The following is an 18,978-nucleotide window of genomic DNA, read 5'->3' on the forward strand; positions in this document are numbered from 1 at the left end:
AGAGTCGGACACGACTAAACAACTAAACAAACAAACAAAAAATATATCCCTTGATCAGGACTCCGATGCAGCCTAGAATAGCGTCAGCTCCCCCCCCTTTTTTTTTTCTTTTTTGCCGCTGTATCACACTGTGGACTCATGTTAAGCTTGTGGTCCACTTCTACAGTGTGTGGCATCATCTCCATATTGGCAGAAGTGATGAACTCAGGAACGATGAACCCATCAAAATAAAAGTTATTCCCTATTGACTGGAATGTGTCCTTGATCTCTGGTCAGGCTTCTTGCCTGTCTGGATGAAGGTAGCCGTGTTGGTCTGCCGTAGTCGAAACAAAATAAAAAAAATTCCTTCCAGTAGCACCTTAGCAACCAACTAAGTTTGTTATTGGTATGAGCTTTTGTGAAGAAGTGTGCATGCACACGAAAGCTCATACCAGTAACAAACATAGTTGGTCTCTAAGGTGCTACTAAGGGATGCGGGTGGCGTTGTGGGTTAAACCACTGAGCCTAAAGCTTGCCGATCAGAAGGTTGGCGGTTCGAATCCCCGCAACAGGGTGAGCTCCCGTTGCTCAGTCCCTGCTCCTGCCAACCTAGCAGTTCGAAAGCACATCAAAGTGCAAGTAGATAAATAGGTACCGCTCCAGCAGGAAGGTAAACGGTGTTTCCATGCACTGCTCTGGTTTGCCAGAAGTGGCTTAGTCATACTGGCCACATGACCCGGAAGCTATACGCCGGCTCCCTCGGCCAATAAAGCGAGATGAGCGCCGCAACCCCAGAGTCGGTCACGACTGGACCTAATGGTCAGGGGTCCCTTTACCTTTACCTAGGGTTGTTATGAAGTTAAGTTTGCTATGGCTGTTTTGCATCTGCCCACCACCCACCTGTGGCCTTTGGATGTTTCCAAAGAAAGGAATGTGGCCCCCTGGCTAAATAAATAAATAAATAAATAAATAAATAAATAAAGGTGCCCTGGTGACTGGTCTCAAATGCTGCAGTGGCTGCTTTAAGATCCCATTGCAGCTAGATGCCTGAAAGCTCCAGCCATCAATCCCAGCCCTCTAGTCCGAAATATTAATGCAAATCAAGGGGTTTGCTGGCAGCAGCAGCAACAACAACAACCACCCCATTAGAATAAGTGAATACTGAAGATCTAATAACGAGCCGAGGAGACATTTCAGTGCCTCAATAACAGGGCAAGACACACCAAATCAAAAGGAGTAAGATGAACTGTGCATTTGCCTGGAAACATGAGTGCCAAATAAATGGCATATTAAGCAGAATAATCTCTAAAAGCCCACGAAGGAGCCCATTTCAATTCACCTTTCCCTGAAGTTAATAGTTATCCTGCCACCTTCCAGAACAGAACTAAATATTCTAGCTGACAGGCTTCAAGTATTGCTATTGGCTATTTGGATTACCTAGCAGGATGTGCTGTGTGGAGCTGGAATGAGAATGCGCTGCTGTTTTCTGTGTGTTTGTCTTTTAAGATCCTGTTTGGAGATTCCGATAAGGATGTCAGTTCCTTGAGAGCCTCTGAAATTAGTGTGCTTTAACGAGCAGGTCCTTTCCGTTTTATTAGCACCCTGTAAAAAATTATATCGCCGAGCCGATGGCTCGTGATGTCTTAATCAATGTAATTTTTAAGGTCTGGGGTTGAGGGGAAGGCGGTGTCACAAATGGGTTAACCTTTGCTATGTTTTACTGCCAAGAGACTCTGTTAAAGATTACGGCATGCCGAGAGAAGGACGATAGGCTCCAAGCAGTGCCATCAGGCCAATGCCTTTGCGCCATCTTGTTTCTGTCATTTCGTTTCACTTTTTTCAGATCCTCACAGGCAAAAGGCTAGATTTGGGAAGCCAAAAAGAGTTCACTACAGTGGTACCTCGGGTTACAGACGCTTCAGGTTACATACGCTTCAGGATGAGAACAGAAATTGTGCTCTGGCGGCAGCAGGAGGCCCCATTAGCTAAAGTGGTGCTTCAGGTTAAGAACAGTTTCAGGTTAAGTATGGACCTCCGGAACGAATTAAGTACTTAACCCAAAGTACCACTGTATTTTGGGCCATATCAGGTACAGGGATGAAGCTGTGGTTGCCATCACGTGAGGTCTTCTCTCGTGCATGTCATGATATTGCAACTTTCTGTGCTGGTGTAGAACTGGGCAAATGCATCGACTCAAAGAATTTTCGGGCTGGAAGGGAAACCAAGGGTCATCTAGTTGAAGCCTCTGCAATGCAGGAACTGCAGCTGAACCATCTGGGGGAGATGACAACCCAACATCTGCTTAAGAACCTCCAAGTAAGGAGAACCTTCCAGCTCTTACCATCAGAAAGTTCTCCCTGGTGTTTAATCGGAATCTCCTTTCTTGAACTTGAATCCCTTGGTTTGCGTCTCTGGAGCAGGAGAAAACAAGCTTGTTCCTCCTCCCATGTGATAGCCCTTCAGATATTTGCCTCTCAGTCTTATCTTCTCCAGATGGTGAGGACCACAACTCCCATCATCCCTGACCATCCACCATGCTGGCTGGGGCTGATGGGAACTGTCCTCCAAAGAGATCTGTAAAGCATCAGGTTAAGGACGACGAATGTCGATGGGCCCATTGTTTCACTTGGCATAAGGCAGCTTCCTGTAGACAGGGAGGCCACGGTGGCTGGGAATGATGGGAGCTGTAGTCCGCAATATCTTGGGGAGGGGGCATCATGGTGGCTCCCCCAGCTTCCCATTGATGCTGCAGAGGAGGAACTGATCACATGATTGCCAGGTTGACTGGCTTCTAGGGCTTATCCACACTCACTTTTCCAGGTATGGTCCAAGTTTTAAAGCTCCATGCTTTCCGTGTGAAAACCTGCTCTTTAAAGCTCAATTGGAGCAAACGTCAATCTACAGAAAACCCAAGTAGTTGTTTGCTCCAATTGAGCTTCAAAGAGTGGGTTTTCTGTGCGGGTGGGAGGTGCTTGGACACAGAGCTTTAAAGTGCCGACCTTTGCATGGAAAGGGTAGGGCAAAGGGTAAGCGGATAAACCCTTAGTTTGGCTCTTCCTGAACTAAACTGGTTCATTCTCATTGTGAGTGATCCAACCTTGTACCCTCTATTTCAGCCTTCGCTTACTTGGTGCCTTTCGGACAGCAATTCCCATTAGCCCCAGCCCACTCAGCTGGCAGTCCAAAGCACTTGGAGGGCACCAGGTGGGCAAAGGGTGCCCTGAATTAATGCTGCGGGCGTTGAACACTGGACACCATGTTCGCCTGTGTCTCACTATGTGGCGTTCAAATTTTCCAGACTGAGCTTGGTAGAATAATATCAGAAATCTTCCTGGGCTCCTATGCCTTTGACTCCACCCCGCGTGGTTCCAGTAATGTAAGAAACCAACCAGTTGAGTGGGACAGACAAACCATGTGTCAGAATCTGGATCAGAGGACCAGCATTGGTGCATCCCTTCCCATGTGGTTTTGCTCCAGCCTCATGGTGCTTGTATTCCTCTTACTGGAGCCAAGTGAGGAGACACCAGGGAGGTTCTCCCACACCACTCCAGGTATTGCAGAAAGCATTCCACCAGCTGCCATAAGCTACTTGGAGCCCAAGTACTTAGAAGTGTGTCTCCCTCAGTACCAACCATCCCGTGCCCTCCAATTAGCAGGGGAGACCCTTTGGGTGATACAGCTTCTGTCTGCTACCTGGTTGGCAGTGACTCATGACAGGGCCTTCTTGGTGGTGGGTCTGCATTTGTGGCACGCCTTCCCTAGTGAGGTGCATCTGTCTCCCTCACTGTTAACTTTTCAGGAAAGATTTTAAAACAATTCCTGTTTACCAAAGCATTTGATTGCCGAAACACACCAATCCTGACACAACCTGAAAGTTATTACCTGTGGGAGTATGTGGTAGCATTGCATTCTTTTATATGTTTTTCATTGTTTCTAAATGTTCCCCATATATATATATATATATATGGTTCAGTTCTATTTCTCACCGTATGGTTCATGACTTTGCTTAGGAGATGGAAAGAAGCTTTCCTAAAAGCAGACAGGCCATTGAATCAGGGAGGCGCATGTGGGTGTTTCACCCCCTCACCCAAAGCGTGGCTTGGCTTACTTGTACAGGCATCTCCATACTACTTGTGTGTGACTGCGTATATTCATGGCACAGGGAAATGATTAAACAAATAGATTTAAACTGCAAAAAAAGGCACACTCTGCCTCTGAGTCACAGCCAGGCAGTTCAGGATACAAGTCTACCCACCCACCCCCAGCCATTGTTTCCATGTTGTTGCCACCATTCGTACCCATCTGGTAAGTTCTGCTGGTTTTTAGAGGGCTTCCAGATGTTTAGAGGGTATGTACAACCTTTTTAGATGGTTTCCCCACTCTACGCGATTTCATGTATACGCACGGTACCTGGGAACGTAACGCCTGCAGAAGTGGGGAGACTCAGATTATGAGTTTTGTAACACGTGGTGGCAAAAGGGGGTAGAGATCAGTGGACAGCAGGCCAGCACCACTCCCCACACCCTATGCCATCCCTCTCGCCAAGTCTTCTCACGTGAACATTGACTCCACCCATGCACCCACCTGTCGAGTTAGGAAGCATCGCTGCCAGGTGACCTGTTTATGGAGCAGCTATCCTGATTCGTTTGCACCAAGTTTACACGGTGCTTAGATTACTTCATCCATCTATTGAGCATCCATTCTGATTTTTTGGTGGGGACGCTAGATGACGCTGCGTCAAGCGAATGTTATCCCGCCCTTTCCGGTGCGTTTTCTGGCCACTTTCCTTAGCACAAGAAGCCTGGTTTTAGAGGGGGATACAGATCTGTTGCAAAGGAGCTCCACCTCCACCTCCATTGCCTGATTGGAATGGGCTGGTGTGAGAGTGAGTCCCACCTGAAAACAGTCACTCTATAGAAGCAGGTTTAGATGATCAACCGAGCTGGCAGGGTCTTTAAGGAGGAACTTAGGTTCTGTACCTTGTTGAACAGCCAGGATAAGGCAGATTTTTTTTTAACCATCTCTTAAATGTTGGGGACCATTGTTAAAAGAAATTTATTAGCAACCCCCACCCCGCTACACAGGAGAATATAGCTGCCGCCGATGTGCAATCACTGGTTAACACAAATACGTTTCAGGTTTTTGTTGTTGTTTCTTATTTTTTTTCTCCCAAAAAACAAACACAAAGTAAAGCATGTTGTGTTTCCCCTCCCCCGCACAGCTCTCCCCTTTGCCCCGCCCCCGCCCCCAAAGTACACATTTAAGCAACAGAAATGCGGTACATCACAATCAGCATCACCCAGCTGCACACAAATGATAAATTAAGACGGCTGGGAAACTCACATGGAGTGCGACAAGAATAAATACCAATATGATTGTTAGAATGCAGAGTTGCGAGAATGAATTCAGTGCTTCTTCTGGAAACTTAATGCCGCCCACGGCTCTGAATCGTCCAGTGTGGATATATATGGTTTTGCTTGTTATTTAGTTTGGAACAGGAAATGTCGTAGATGATTTTAAAGCGGGAATAGCCAACCTTCCGGGTGTTGTAGGAATACGTCTACCATCAGCCTGCAAGGTCAATGGCCAATGTTGATGGGAATTGTAGTCTAGCGACACTTGGAGGGTGCCATGTTAGCTAGTTCTGATTCAAAGGCATATGAGCTACATAGTCCAGAGGTAGCCAACGTTGTGCCCTCCGTATGTTCAGTCTACCAACTCCCATCAGCCCCAGCCCTCCGTATGTTCAGTCTACCAACTCCCATCAGCCCCAGCCAACGTGGCCAGAGACGATGGGACTGCAGCACACCATTTTGGGTAACTTGGTCCTTGAGTAACTTGGTCCTTGGTATTTCCAGCAAAAGGCAGGCACCCCCAAACTCAGCCCTCCATCTGTTTTGGGACTACAACTCCCACCATCCCTAGCTAACAGGACCAGTGGTCAGGGATGATGGGAACAGTAGTCCCAAAATATCTGGAGGGCCAAGTTTGGGGGTGCCTGATCTAAGGTAATGGGACTGGCCCAAGACCCTGGAGTCTACGCAGTGTAAACAGTACAGGGCAACAGTAACCAATGGGCTGGCTCAGTATAAATCTGCTCCCTATAAGCAAACATGACCAGCTAATCAGCTGCCTCGCTGAGCCAGTGCTCCATTTTGAAAGAGTTGCACGTGAACCCAGCAAGCTACATGAACCAACCAGGTTGCTTAACGTGAGTGTTCCCCAGTAGGCTATACAAAGATGTGTGGTGACTGAGGATGGGGGTTGGGACTCAGCATTTGAAACCGAGAGGTTGAAAAACCCAAGCCTGGAGGGCCACATTTTGTCCCCTGGCCCCGGGGCTCATTCACCCCTGAGCTGGGTGCCCCAGTGGCCTGGCAGCTTCCTAGGTTCTTAACTACAAATCCTTGAGGTTGCCAGTCCTGTTTTTGTACAGCGCCGAGCTTTTTCAAGAAACGAACAAGTAAATACTACGTTCTCTAAGACTCTGGCAACCAGTTCATCGTATCGGCTTTGCAGAAATCTGCCATGGCATTTACAGTATGGAGGCCCTGCTTCTCTTCAGCTAAAGCAATGACTCCATGGTTTCCCCCATTCACTCATGACCGGTGCTCCTGTAATGTCTGTTTGTGCCTCCTTCCTGCTTCCTCTTAAACCCTGAAGGAAGTCACAACTGGCGTGGTGGAAGGTGGCAGCGGGGGCCCCAATTCTGCCACTTACACAAGGGCAGGCCTAAGACATTTTCCTGCCTGCAGCCAATGGCGTCACCTTGCAAAGTCCCAGTGCACAGTGCCCAAGGCTTGTGAAGTTATTTTGGTGCCCAAGGTGAAAAATAAGAATCCCGTAAGCATCTCTCCGACACAAACATCAAGTACGGATAAATCAAATAACTAAACATCTGCTGCCAGCTCATGAAATCTAAAAATCAGTCCCCTGCCTGCCTTGTTTTGCCTGAATGGTGAGTTTGACCCTAAAGGATGCTCTGGGCATGTGAAGCTTATAGCAAGTCAGACCAGTGGTACATCTGGCTCAATATTGTCTACACTGACTGGCAGCATCTCTCCAGGATTTTCAGACCTGGAGATGATGGGGACCGAACCGAGGACCTTTTGCATGCAAAACAGATACCCTTCCCCAGTATTTTTATGGAACATTTTATAGTACTTGATCATGATCAAATACTTTATTGCATTTCTATATATACATATATATCACCTTTCCTGCCAAGGCACCCAAGGTGGATTGCAATCTTAAAAAATATTCCAACAATCTGATATAAAATGTGAAGTTGGCCCAGCGCAGGAGGCAGACCAGCAGGAGCAGGACCTGACATTGCCTCTGCCTCTCTTAACTTACAGCTGAGTCACGATATTTGACAGGCCAAATAACCAAGACCCCCTCAGCCAGTGGTGCCTTCAAGGTACCAAGGAAGAACTAAACTTTGGAACTCATTCCCAGGGAAGGCGGTGATAGCCTCCAACTCTGATGACTTTAAAAGAGCATCGGATAAATTCATGGAAGATGAGTCTACCAGGGACCACTAGCTATGATGGCTCTGCTCTGCTTCCATGGCCGGAGCCGGTATGTCTCAGAATACCAGTTTCTGGAAGCCACAGATGGGGGAGAAGAGGACTCTTGCGCTCAGGTCCCGCTTGGCGGGTTCCCTGCAGGCACTCCGAGAAAAGGACGTTAGTCTACAATGGGTCACTGGCCTGATCCTGCAGGTTCTTCTCATGCACAGGGTTGATACTCACGTTTGCTCCTACCACGGCAGTTGCTGCCAGCAGTGATTGTGCGGGTGTTTAATTGTGTGTGTTTTGATTTGTTAGAAGCTGCTCAGAGTGGCTGGGGCTAATAATAATAATAATAATAGCAACCTCGCGGTAATATTGGCCTCTGAAGACTCTTGCAGATCAAAAAGACATCCCTTCTCCCTCTTGGACCTTGGTTAGTAAAGTGTTGAAGGCCATTACCTTATACTGAGCCAGACTACTGGTGAGCTCCGGTGGTGGAGGAATATAGCTCCCATCATCCCTGGCTGGGGTTGATAAGCACTGGAGCTCAACAATATCTCCAGGGCACCACCTAGGATGGCCCTGATAAAGCCCAATCATCTCTACTTTGCCTGATAGCAGTGCTCCAAGATCTTGAGCCAACATTTCACATTACAAAAAAAAACGTGGACTTTACCCACACTCTTTATTTTATAGGTGGGAGGGGTCCTGTCACATTCTGGACGTTCCTCAAATTACCAGAACAGGTATGTGTTGAGAAGATTTATTTTGTGGTCGACTGCGCTAGGTCGCACTTCTCACAGGTGTGAGGAAGCTTTGGCTTTCCAGATGTGGCTGAACTGCAACTCCCATCTTCCCCATCCATTGACCACGCTTGCTATGGATGATGGGAACTGTAGTTCAAGCAACATCCGGAGGGCCAATTTTCCCCCAATCCTGCTCCATCAACCTGCTTTCAGGCGGCTTTCCAGACCGAAGACGGAAGATTGTCAAATAAAAGAGAGGGGAGGTAGCGGGGAAACATGGAACGCCCTTGATGGAAGTTGGGCTGTTTTTTTTTAATGACACGGTTTTTATACTCTGTTAAAAATATATAAATAAAGAGTCTTCGGGCAGGCAGTAGTAGCAGGGGGCTCGGTCGGTTTCCGCCTTTTGCGTGGCAACTTCTGGAGCTGCTCAGCCAGACGGCGCTACAAAAAAACAACCCGAGAGCAAGCCCCACATGGATGTCAGGGACGCAGAGACATTCCCTTCTGCGTTTCACATTCTCTCAGAATTTAAGCGTCCTTGGGCTTCCGTCTGGAATCTGCCATGCATCCAGCGTCCCCTGGGCGCTACGCCAGCCTGCAAAAGGAAAAGGAAAAGGAAGAAAGGACAGGGGGGCAGAGGGGGGCGGGGAGAAGAAGAAGAAGAAGAAAAAGGTGTAATATGGACCGAAAGTCAAAATGTTCATGTTCACAAATAAGAGACTGGGTGATTGGCGACTCATCCAAGATAACAGACTCTTATAATATCTAGGCATAGCAATCCAGTGGTCCCAATCCAGCACATGCAATTAATATCTCTCTCTCTCTCTCTCTCTCTCTCTCTCTCTCTCTCTCTCTCTCTTTCACACACACACACACACACACACACACACGGCTGTGGGTGGGAATTCGTGTTTAAGGGGCTGGACATGATTACTTGTGATTGGCCCTCCACATGTGTTTCTGGATCACATGTTGCATCAGCTGTTGCACACACAGGTGGACCTCCCTTTGCTGGATTGGAGCCTTTGAATCGAGACCAACACACAGCATACTCATCAAAATAAAAATCATAATTAGTCAATGCAAGGTCTTCGTTGAGATGTGAAGGTTGCCATCTGATCCCACGAGGAGGACCTCCCACGGCATGAGATTTAGGCAACTGTCCTTGCGCCCTCCCAAACTTGGCAGGCTTTGTCAGGAACTCTGGACGTGGATGTCTGATATGAAGAATTCTTTCCGTGTTTTGTGCCTCTTGTGTTCTCTGATCTGATGTTCTCCTCTCTCTTCTTTGGACTGGTACCCAACAACACCAGGGTGACGGCTTCGTTCACAGACGCTGCCAAACTCATGACACGGAGCTCAGTGGGCAGTTGAACACCACTTAAGTATAGGATGGAGGTTCTGGGTTGAAAGGTGGTTATATTATTTGCACTGTGCTGTAATTTTTGTTTTAGGGCTTCCCAATGGCTTTCTTGAAATGTAAGCAAATAGATGCAAGACGGTGGGGTGAGGGATGGTCTCCAGAGGTCTGCCTGGAGAAAAAGATGGTGGTCGGTAGACCCATGGGGGGCTAGGAGTTCTCCCTAGGTACACCACACACCCTTTGCAAAACCCAGCAGGGACATTATATCCTTGCTTACAAACCCATTCTTCCCATGATACATCTCCATGGCCAGAAGAAAGTCATAGCAGAACTCTGGTGTCATCGATTTGCAACATAGGAAGCAGCCCTGACAAAAGCGCAGCATGAACTACTTTCTGGGTTCATGAGGCTCCTCCTGGCCATTTTTGTTTAGTACGAAGGACTAGATAACTATGGACTAGTTATCACCGAGAGGTCATGACCGGGTGTGAAACCCCCACCCCACCCCAGTTCCCACACATAGAAATCTAGCATGTTAAGGACAAGCTTGAGGTGTAGCCCTCTTTGACATCCCAGTTTTCTATGTAGATGGAATTCTTTGAGTCAGTGCAGCTCTGTAGCCCTTGAAAGGGCTAAAGCGTTGTAGCCCTTCGGTGAGAGTTAGTCATGCCTTCTTCTCACATATAATTTCAAGGTCCACCCAAAACCTGCAGAAGGCCAACAACAAAGGCTTTCCATTTGCAATGGCTTCCCCTTTCGAGGTTCTTTGGCCTCAAGATGTGCAGTGACAATGCTTCTGTTACCTGTCCCGCCGCCTTGAACCACCTCCCTCCTTTTATTGAGTTTTCTCCCTTTCCCTCACCAGAAATATATATATATATAAACAGGGAAATGTTTCACAGGACCATCGGTCAGGCTTGTACAGAATGTTGGCACAGCTTAAGAATACATTACGGTTGCCGTCAGAATCCATTTCAGAAAACTAACAAACAGCGAATGGGCCTCAATGGTTCATGCTTTTATAACACCATTAATTTATCACACCGCTGGAAAAATGTCACATTTGGTATTACTGCTTCTTTCAGTTTCTTTTTTGCTTTAGTGTTCTGGCCACCCTGCACTGTCATCTTAAAAAGTTGTGTTATTATTCTGTTTCCATCCCGCTCGCTTCTTGTTGACTGGCCTCCCTTCTCACCCACCTAATTATGTTCCAGTTATTCAAGCGGCGCCCTGGAACGTGGCCTGTAAAGAGGTCTGCCTTCCAACCAGGTCACACGCAGGGCTAAAGGTTTCGAACATGAGCCGCTCTTAAAAGAGATTGAACTTTCCAAACGTTGCCTTGCCATCAACCTCTGTTGCTGCCTCAGCTCCCAGACATGGGCCCTTCTTACCGCCAAAGTAAGAGAGAGAGCCAGTGTGGTGTAGTGGTTAAGAGCGGTAGTCTCGTAATCTGGGGAACCGGGTTCGCGTCTCCGCTCCTCCACATGCAGCTGCTGGGTGACCTTGGGCCAGTCACACTTCTTTGAAGTCTCTCAGCCCCACTCACCTCACAGAGTGTTTGTTGTGGGGGAGGAAGGGAAAGGAGAATGTTAGCCGCTTTGAGACTCCTTAAAGGGAGTGAAAGGCGGGATATCAAATCCAAACTCTTCTTCTACTCTTCTTCAAAGTTCGCCTTTCCCTTTCTTCCCCAAGCCTTCCAACAATTATGTGGCTCCCACAGTGACCGTCTTTCTCGCCTACGGCATTCCTGCCATCGCACCTCCCTGTATTGTGTTTGGTATGCAAATGTCATTGCAAGCCCAGTCCAAGGTGAGTCAGAGAGTATGCCTCTCTGAACACCAGTTTCCGTGACTCGCAAATGGTGAGTCTTGCCTATGGACTTCCCAGTTGGTTGGCCAATATGGCAGGACTAAATAGGACTGTGGTCTGATCCTGCGGGGCACTCCTGGTGTTCTTAGCTCTTGGAAATGGTCCAGTGTGTCAAGCCGTGGTTGGCATTTTAAAAAAAAAATGAAAATAAATAATTGTGGCCTGCCCTTTCAGTTTATCAATGCTGTGCAGCTCAATCCCAATGTTGGACCAATGAATAAGCATCAGATTATTTATTCCCATATGGTGAACAGGAGTGGAAATCTCTCTTGCAACTCAGTAAAGTGGGGGTACCCAACACACTGCCCTCCAAATGTTTCTGGACGCTATCTTCCACAGACCCAACAGTATAGCCATTGTTCTGGGATGATGGAAGCTCAAGGGACAGCAACACAGGGGTCCACCCACTTATTCCCTACAGAGGTTCCACCTATGCATCCTTCTAAGAAGCACCATAGCTGCCTACACCCTTGTATAAGCTAAGGAAGAGGAGCATGGGAAGCTGCCTTATACCAAGTCAACCTCAGCATTGTTGACTCTTGCTGGAAATGGACCTCTAGGATTCAGTCTGGAGATGTTCTCAGTCCCACCAAGAGATGCTGGGGATTGAACCTGGGCCATGACTGAGCTACAGCCCTTCCCCAAACTCTTAACTGAATTGTAAGAGAAGGAGTTTGGGTGAGTGTAATGTTATTTCTAGGATTCCTGGGATCTGGCGACATGTCCAGTGATCCTAGATGGTTTTCTCAGTATGAAAAACTGAAGATGCCCAGCTATAACGTGATTCGCAGGCATTTGTAAAGCATATTTTGTAGACTTAATTTGCTGGGGTCCCCCCCCCCGAGATGAAGACAGACGTGGATGGAGTGACATATTTATACTTCACATTCTATACATGTGCAATGTAATGGAAACTTAAATAATGGCTATGATTGTTTTGTAACCAGATGAACTTTTTTTTTTAAAAAAAAGAGGGGGCGGTGGAAATGAAATTGGAAGTCACTCCCATGGTACAAACAACTCCATAACACCAACACAACAGAATGGCATAGAACTCTTTTAATAATGTTTAATGCCTAAAGATCAAATATAATGGCCCAGCCAATCAAAATAATGAGTCTTTGCAGCCACAGGAAGAGCAGAGACCGAGTTTGTTTGGCGCCACCATCTTGGTTGGAGTAAGCTACTTCCCACCCTCAAATTACTGTCCTCTTTATGTAGTGGAACAACAGAGGCATTCGTCCTGCCCCTCCATGTTCAGTCTGAGGCAGGTGCTCCATGCTGGGAACCATATCACGTAATTCTTCTCCTTCATACAAAGGGTGAAGGATAATGCAAAATTGTCCGCTCCCCCACAAGAAGAAGAAGAGTTTGGATTTGATATCCCGCCTTTCACTCCCTTTAAGGAGTCTCAAAGCGGCTAACATTCTCCTTTCCCTTCCTCCCCCAGAACAAACACTCTGTGAGGTGAGTGGGGCTGAGAGACTTCAAAGAAGTGTGACTGGCCCAAGGTCACCCAGCAGCTGCATGTGGAGGAGCGGAGACGCGAACCTGGTTCCCCAGATTACGAGACTACCGCTCTTAACCACTACACCACAACAAGCTTTTGCACTGAGGACTGTCAGGAACTTGGAGTCAGGGTCCTCTTCTTCAGGAGATGGAGTCGAGGACTCCTAACCAGAAGGAGAAGGGGATGAAGGGGCAGCCCCGGGAAACACTGCTACCATGTGAGCCTGTGGGGCCAGCAGATGTCCCAGTGAGACCAGAGGCTTCCACACTGTTGGGAGACTACTGGAGAAAGCTGGGTCCCTTTAACTAAAGCAGCACCTCCCAGGTCTAACAAGCAAGATGCAATTGCTATAATAATAATAATAATAATAATAATAATAATAATTTATTATTTGTACCCCGCCAATCTGGCTGGGTTTCCCCAGCCACTCTGGGCGGCTTCCAACAAAGATGAAAAATACACTAAAATGTCACATATTAAAAACTTCCCTGAACAGGGCTGCCTTCAGATGTCTTCTGAATGTCAGGTAGTTGTTTATCGCTTTGACATCTGATGGGAGGGCGTTCCACAGGGCGGGCGCCACTACCGAGAAGGCCCTCTGCCTGGTTCCCTGTAACTTGGCCTATCGCAGTGAGGGAACCGCCAGAAGGCCCTCGGAGCTGTACCTCAGTGTCCGGGCAGAACGATAGGGGAGGAGACGTTCCTTCAGATATACTGGACCGAGGCCATTTAGGGCTTTAAAGGTCAGCACCAACACTTTGAATTGTGCTCGGAAACGTACTGGGAGCCAATGTAGGTCTTTCAAGACCGGTGTTATATGGTCTCGGCAGCTGCTCCCAGTCACCAGTCTAGCTGCCGCATTCTCGATTAGTTGTAGTTTCCGGGTCACCTTCAAAGGTAGCCCCACGTAGAGCGCATTGCAGTAGTCCAAGCGGGAGATAACCAGAGCATGCACCACTCTGGCGAGACAGTCTGCAGGCAGATAGGGTCTCAGCCTGCATACCAGGTGGAGCTGGTAGACAGCTGCCCTGGACACAGAATTGACCTGCGCCTCCATGGACAGCTACGCACCTGGTCCTTCAGGGGCACAGCTACCCCATTCAGGTCCAGGGAATCCTCCACACCTGCCCGCCTCCTGTCCCCCAAAAACAGTACTTCTGTCTTGTCAGGATTCAACCTCAATCTGCTATCCGCCATCCATCCTCCAACCGCCTCCAGACACTCACACAGGACCTTCACCGCCTTCACTGGTTCTGATTTGGTACGACAGAGGACTCAGTCTTGGCTTGCTTCTTGCTGAAGCAAAACCAGAGCCCTGTGTTTCTGGAGCAAAGCCTGTACTGCCTTTAAAAAGGGATTGGTGAAACTGTTGATTTTTCTCCATTTCTCTTCTCCCCATTCCCCCTCCAAGTTCAGTTTTCCACATCAAGTTGCAAATTTGTTTTTGTTTTTACTTTAAAGCCCTCATGGAAATTCATCAGCTTTCTAGTGAGAATTTCCACACAGTTCCCTATGATATATGCACTGCATATAAGTCTCCTGTGGCGAGTTAAGAATAGTCTGCAGGTGACCAGACCGGCAAGCATTTTTAAATCAGAACAGGATTTTTTCTTCCCCCATCTCTCCTCCTTTCTGTGTGCCACAAAATAACTAATATACGTGGGTATGTCTAACTAAATGATTTAAAGACACCTGGAGGCTTATTTGCAAGGTGAAAGCAATAGGGTGGCAAACTGATCCGAGGATGGGGTATTTTTTAATGGCCCAGTCGTGGTCACCTAGCATCTGAAAACCCCAAAAGGATATGGATGTTCTGCAGAATATCATGTTTACTAGGCTTTATGTGAACACAAATGATATATGTGTTGCACCCCTTCCTAGTATTCTGGAGGCATCTACATTAGTGGAAGGCTTGCTTCCAAAAAAAAGCTGGGGGAAGGAAAGTGTCAGGTGGAATGACTCCCCAATTCAGGACCCTCTCAGCTTTTCCCTGGCTTCCTCCCCCTCGGCCATTTCCTGGGGTTTCCACACCAGATTCTGAAACTGTTCAGTGTGCAACACTAATGGCAGGTTGCATTGAAAATCCCTCTCCAAAGTCCCCCCCCCCCCCAATGAAAGGAGGTTTTGAATTGTGGCCGGCAAGGACTATACCAGTTGCATTGGCCCGGTGATCTGTCTAGTGCACCATGTGGACTCTAATGTATCTGTGCAAGGAGCAGGCACTATTGCCACAGGACTTTTCAGGATCGCACGACTTGGCACAGCTCTGAGAAGACCTCTGTAGACGTGCCCTTGATAACAGCCATAACCCACGACCTAAGTGCCTTTTGCAGCCATGTTGATTTCAAATGGGGATGGAGCTGTAACTTCATTCCTACACTTACCTGGGAGTAAGTACCACTGAACTCAATGGGACTTAGACATGTTTTGGTCATGCAATGGGCCCAGCTCTGCATTACAGCAGCCAGGTGAAAAAGAGGACAGGACTCCTGCAACTTCTATGGTTGTGCAGAAGAGGGGGATTTAAGCAGCAGTAGCCTGTTATGCCGACATTTTCTTTTCTACACCCCAAGGGATGCAGGGAGCTGCCTTACCTTGAACCAGAACTTTGATCTATCTAGCTCATTGCTGCCTACACGGACTGGGTTCTAGGATTCTAGGCAGGGGATATTCCCAGACCTTCGTGGAGATGCTGGGGGATTGAAAATGGGACCTTCTGCACACAAAGGAGGTGCTATGACCATTCCCCCGGGGGGGAGGGTCCACCTTGCCACCTTACTCTGTTGCTAGTAGAAAAGGGAAGGGACAGGTGATGGAGACAGATATAGTAATTTAGAAATGAACAGGGGAGTCAGAAGAAGAAGAGTTTGGATTCAATATCCCGCTTTATCACTACCCTAAGGAGTCTCAAAGCGGCTAACAACCTCCTTTCCCTTCCTCCCCCACAACGAACACTCTGTGAGGTGAGGCTGAGAGACTTCAAAGAAGTGTGACTAGCCCAAGGTCACCCAGCAGCTGCATGTGGAGGAGCGGGGAATCGAACCCGGTTCACCAGATTACGAGTCCACCGCTCTTAACCACTACACCACACTGTACACAAATACAGGGAGAGGCGTGAAGCGTTTGGAAAGGTGATAAGAATAAAAAATGGACTGCAAATAAGGGGGAGTAAAGGAAGCTACTTGAGGTAATTCAAAGATTGTGTACAATGAGAAGAACAAGACAGGTGGGAAGAATCTTCAACTTTGGCTTGAGACATTGTCATAACAGGAGGGAGAAGCATTAGTGAGACGTCCCTTAGAACTAGGATGAAGCAGAAGGTCTGTGGCAGAAAAGGCAAATTGGTGAGCTTCTCCTCACAAAGAAGATAAACTAAAGCCAGAGATGTGAAGAGAAGCATCCTTTGAGTTGTCCAGATGTGAGAAGAGCGGAAGCATCAAGAGTGGCTGCCTTTTGGATCCTGTCCAGGGAGGAGAAAAGACAAAGCAGAGCCTACTTTTTAAAAAATTAAAAATAAAATCAAAATGATGAGAAGCTGGAGATCTAGGAAGAAGAGAGGTGGAAAGGGTCACAGAAGTTCACCGAGGAGAGAAAGTTGGGGATGGCAGAAGAATTATCTGGACCTGATTGATGGCTATCTATGAGAATCATGCAGGTAAACTTTATCTTAAAACTATGGTTTCAGCAAAGAAATTGAGAAAGCCAAACTGGAGGGGTGGGGAGTCAAGGAGAATCGGTAGACAACAAATACATCACTCAAAGCCAGTCTAAACAATGTGTTTGCCATGGGGACTGGTACCTCCTTAGTAAACACCGGCTGTGTAGTGAGGAGCACAATGCGCGAGCCTGAACTGTTTCGTTCTGGGTGCCTTCAGCCCATGTCAGTGGTGTTTACTGTTGGGGACTTTCACTCTATCAACATGCTGGCCTGGAGCTGTTCTTAATTTAAACAGTATGTCCTGAGCTCAGGGTGTAAGTGTGGTGAGTGGAACATCCAGGACAGGTCTCACTTGAGTTTAAAAGGGAATGGAAACATTCCATTATTAGGAATGAGGAGGCCCGTGATATTTCTTAATTGGTTTTAGTGCAAGGTGCCCCCAATCTGTAATCCTCCAGTCCCCACCAGCCTCCAAAACATGGCCAACGGTCAGTTACGAGGGGAGTCATGCGCAAAAGAAAGGGAGGGACCTGAACCAAAAGAAAGGGGCATCTCAAGAAACTGTTTTCCTGTATATATAGTAACTGCACAAAAAGCTACACAACCCCTAGGGTGCCTCTGGATGTTACAAACGAGCATCACCAATGAATATTCTTCTGCAGTCAGTTGACAATGTTTGAATGTCAAATTTGCAGACTCCAAGGCAGCCCATGCCATCTCCCTCCAGGGATCTTAAGAAGTCATGGCATGCAAGCACTACCAGACGACCGCAGAAGAAACAGCACAGGCAACGAGAGTGTCTTGTTCACACCATGCAAACTCACTGTCACTCACCTTCACAAGTGCTCTGTGAAATTTATATTTTAGAGGCAAGGAGCTGGCAATCACCTGCCTAAGACAGTCCAGTGAGTCCATGGCAAATGTAGGCTTTGTTGACCTCTAGCTCAACTCTTTAGCTAGCTAACAGACTACAACTGCTTGCGATTTTCGCATGGGCATTTGGTTAGCCACTGTGAGAACAGGATACAGGACTAAGATGGGCCTCATCTGTCTTCTTCCACAAAGAATCAGCAAGGAATGTGGATAATTGTTGGCATCGGTCTGCCTTGGGAGACAATGTAGGAGTGAGTCTTTGGGAGTGGTGTCAAAATGTTGGAAGGTTACAGCAACTGCTGTGGTTGTAGGGACCGATACAGGAGAGACATGTTTTATTGCATCTGGGGTAGGTGAAGGTGTCCGCTTGTGCTGATGCAGGTGAACCAGGATGTTTCTTCTCTCTGTGCTCCTCCCAGAGGTCATTCCTATGGACGCATGACCTGATAAAGTCTCCAGGCACTCTGGTCATCTGCAAGGGATCCCCACACGGCGGGTTAAGAGATCGCCCCATAAAGGTCAACCAAATCTGGAGACTGCAAGAGAACAATGAAGAGGAAAGTGGAGGATTTGAAGAAGACAGCAAATTATATAGAAGCCAGGAAGAAAAGCTAGGAGAATGGGTAGCAGAAAACTGAGAATCCAAAGCCCGTTTGGATACAAGTGTTTTCTACCACAGAGGAATGCCCATCAGGTGGGCAGGGGCAAATGACATGGAGCATTGATTTTGCTAGGAAGAGACACAAACACTCCCTACTTTTGCCATAGGTTGTTCCACATGAAATTAATATTCCAGTGGATTTAATATTCAAGTGCATGTTTCATTTTTTTTGGAGGGGGGGAGTTACCATTGGAGAAAAAGAATCCAGAAGTGCAAGAAAAGCACCATAATGGGAGGGTAAAAGGGCTGGTATGAAATTAAAAGGATAGCTTGAAGAAGGAAGGGGTGGCAGAATGTGTATTACAAAATAGCCATAATAGCGGCTATGTTTTACCTCCATTGTCGGAGATGGTATGTCTCTGTAGCAATTGTTGGGAATCAGAAGTTGAGAGACTACTGTTGCACTCAGGTACTGAATGTGGGCATCCCATAGGCACCTGATTGGCCACTGTGAGAACAGATTGCTGGACCAGGTGGGCCTTTGGTCTGATTGACAAGGGATTTTCTTATGACTTTGAACTGGTTCCACAGCCATTCCTTCTCTCCAAGACACTGGAGGTGTGCGAGTGATTTCCCCCCCCAGCAGATTCTCAGCACCCTCTTCAAATTATGATCTATTCATGACAGCTAAACTGGAATAAAGTGATGTGAATTTTAGTGTCAATATGGCTGATGGGACATTTTGTCCCCAAAAATGATTCCTGGGTTGCTTGCCTTATGAGGGAAGTTTTGATCAGAATGGGCCAACTTCTGTACATGTCCATGGATTTCCAGAATCATGGCTTCTTGTTATGCATTTCCA

General features: G+C 47.3%; 1 protein-coding gene across 1 annotated transcript in view; it reads right to left on the reverse strand.

Annotated features, from left to right (window-relative positions):
• Positions 1-5,739: 5,739 nt before the first annotated feature.
• The window catches only part of BCL11A (BCL11 transcription factor A), a 267,794-nt gene continuing 254,555 nt past the window's right edge, over positions 5,740-18,978 (reverse strand). The window contains exon 4 of the mRNA XM_083733298.1: positions 5,740-8,837. Coding sequence (XP_083589424.1) covers positions 8,764-8,837 — 74 coding nt within the window. The 3' untranslated portion in view covers positions 5,740-8,763. The remainder of the gene's footprint in view (positions 8,838-18,978) is intronic.

This window comes from Podarcis gaigeae (genome assembly GCF_964106915.1).
Source record: "Podarcis gaigeae genome assembly, chromosome: 3".
Classification (NCBI taxonomy): domain Eukaryota; kingdom Metazoa; phylum Chordata; class Lepidosauria; order Squamata; family Lacertidae; genus Podarcis; species Podarcis gaigeae.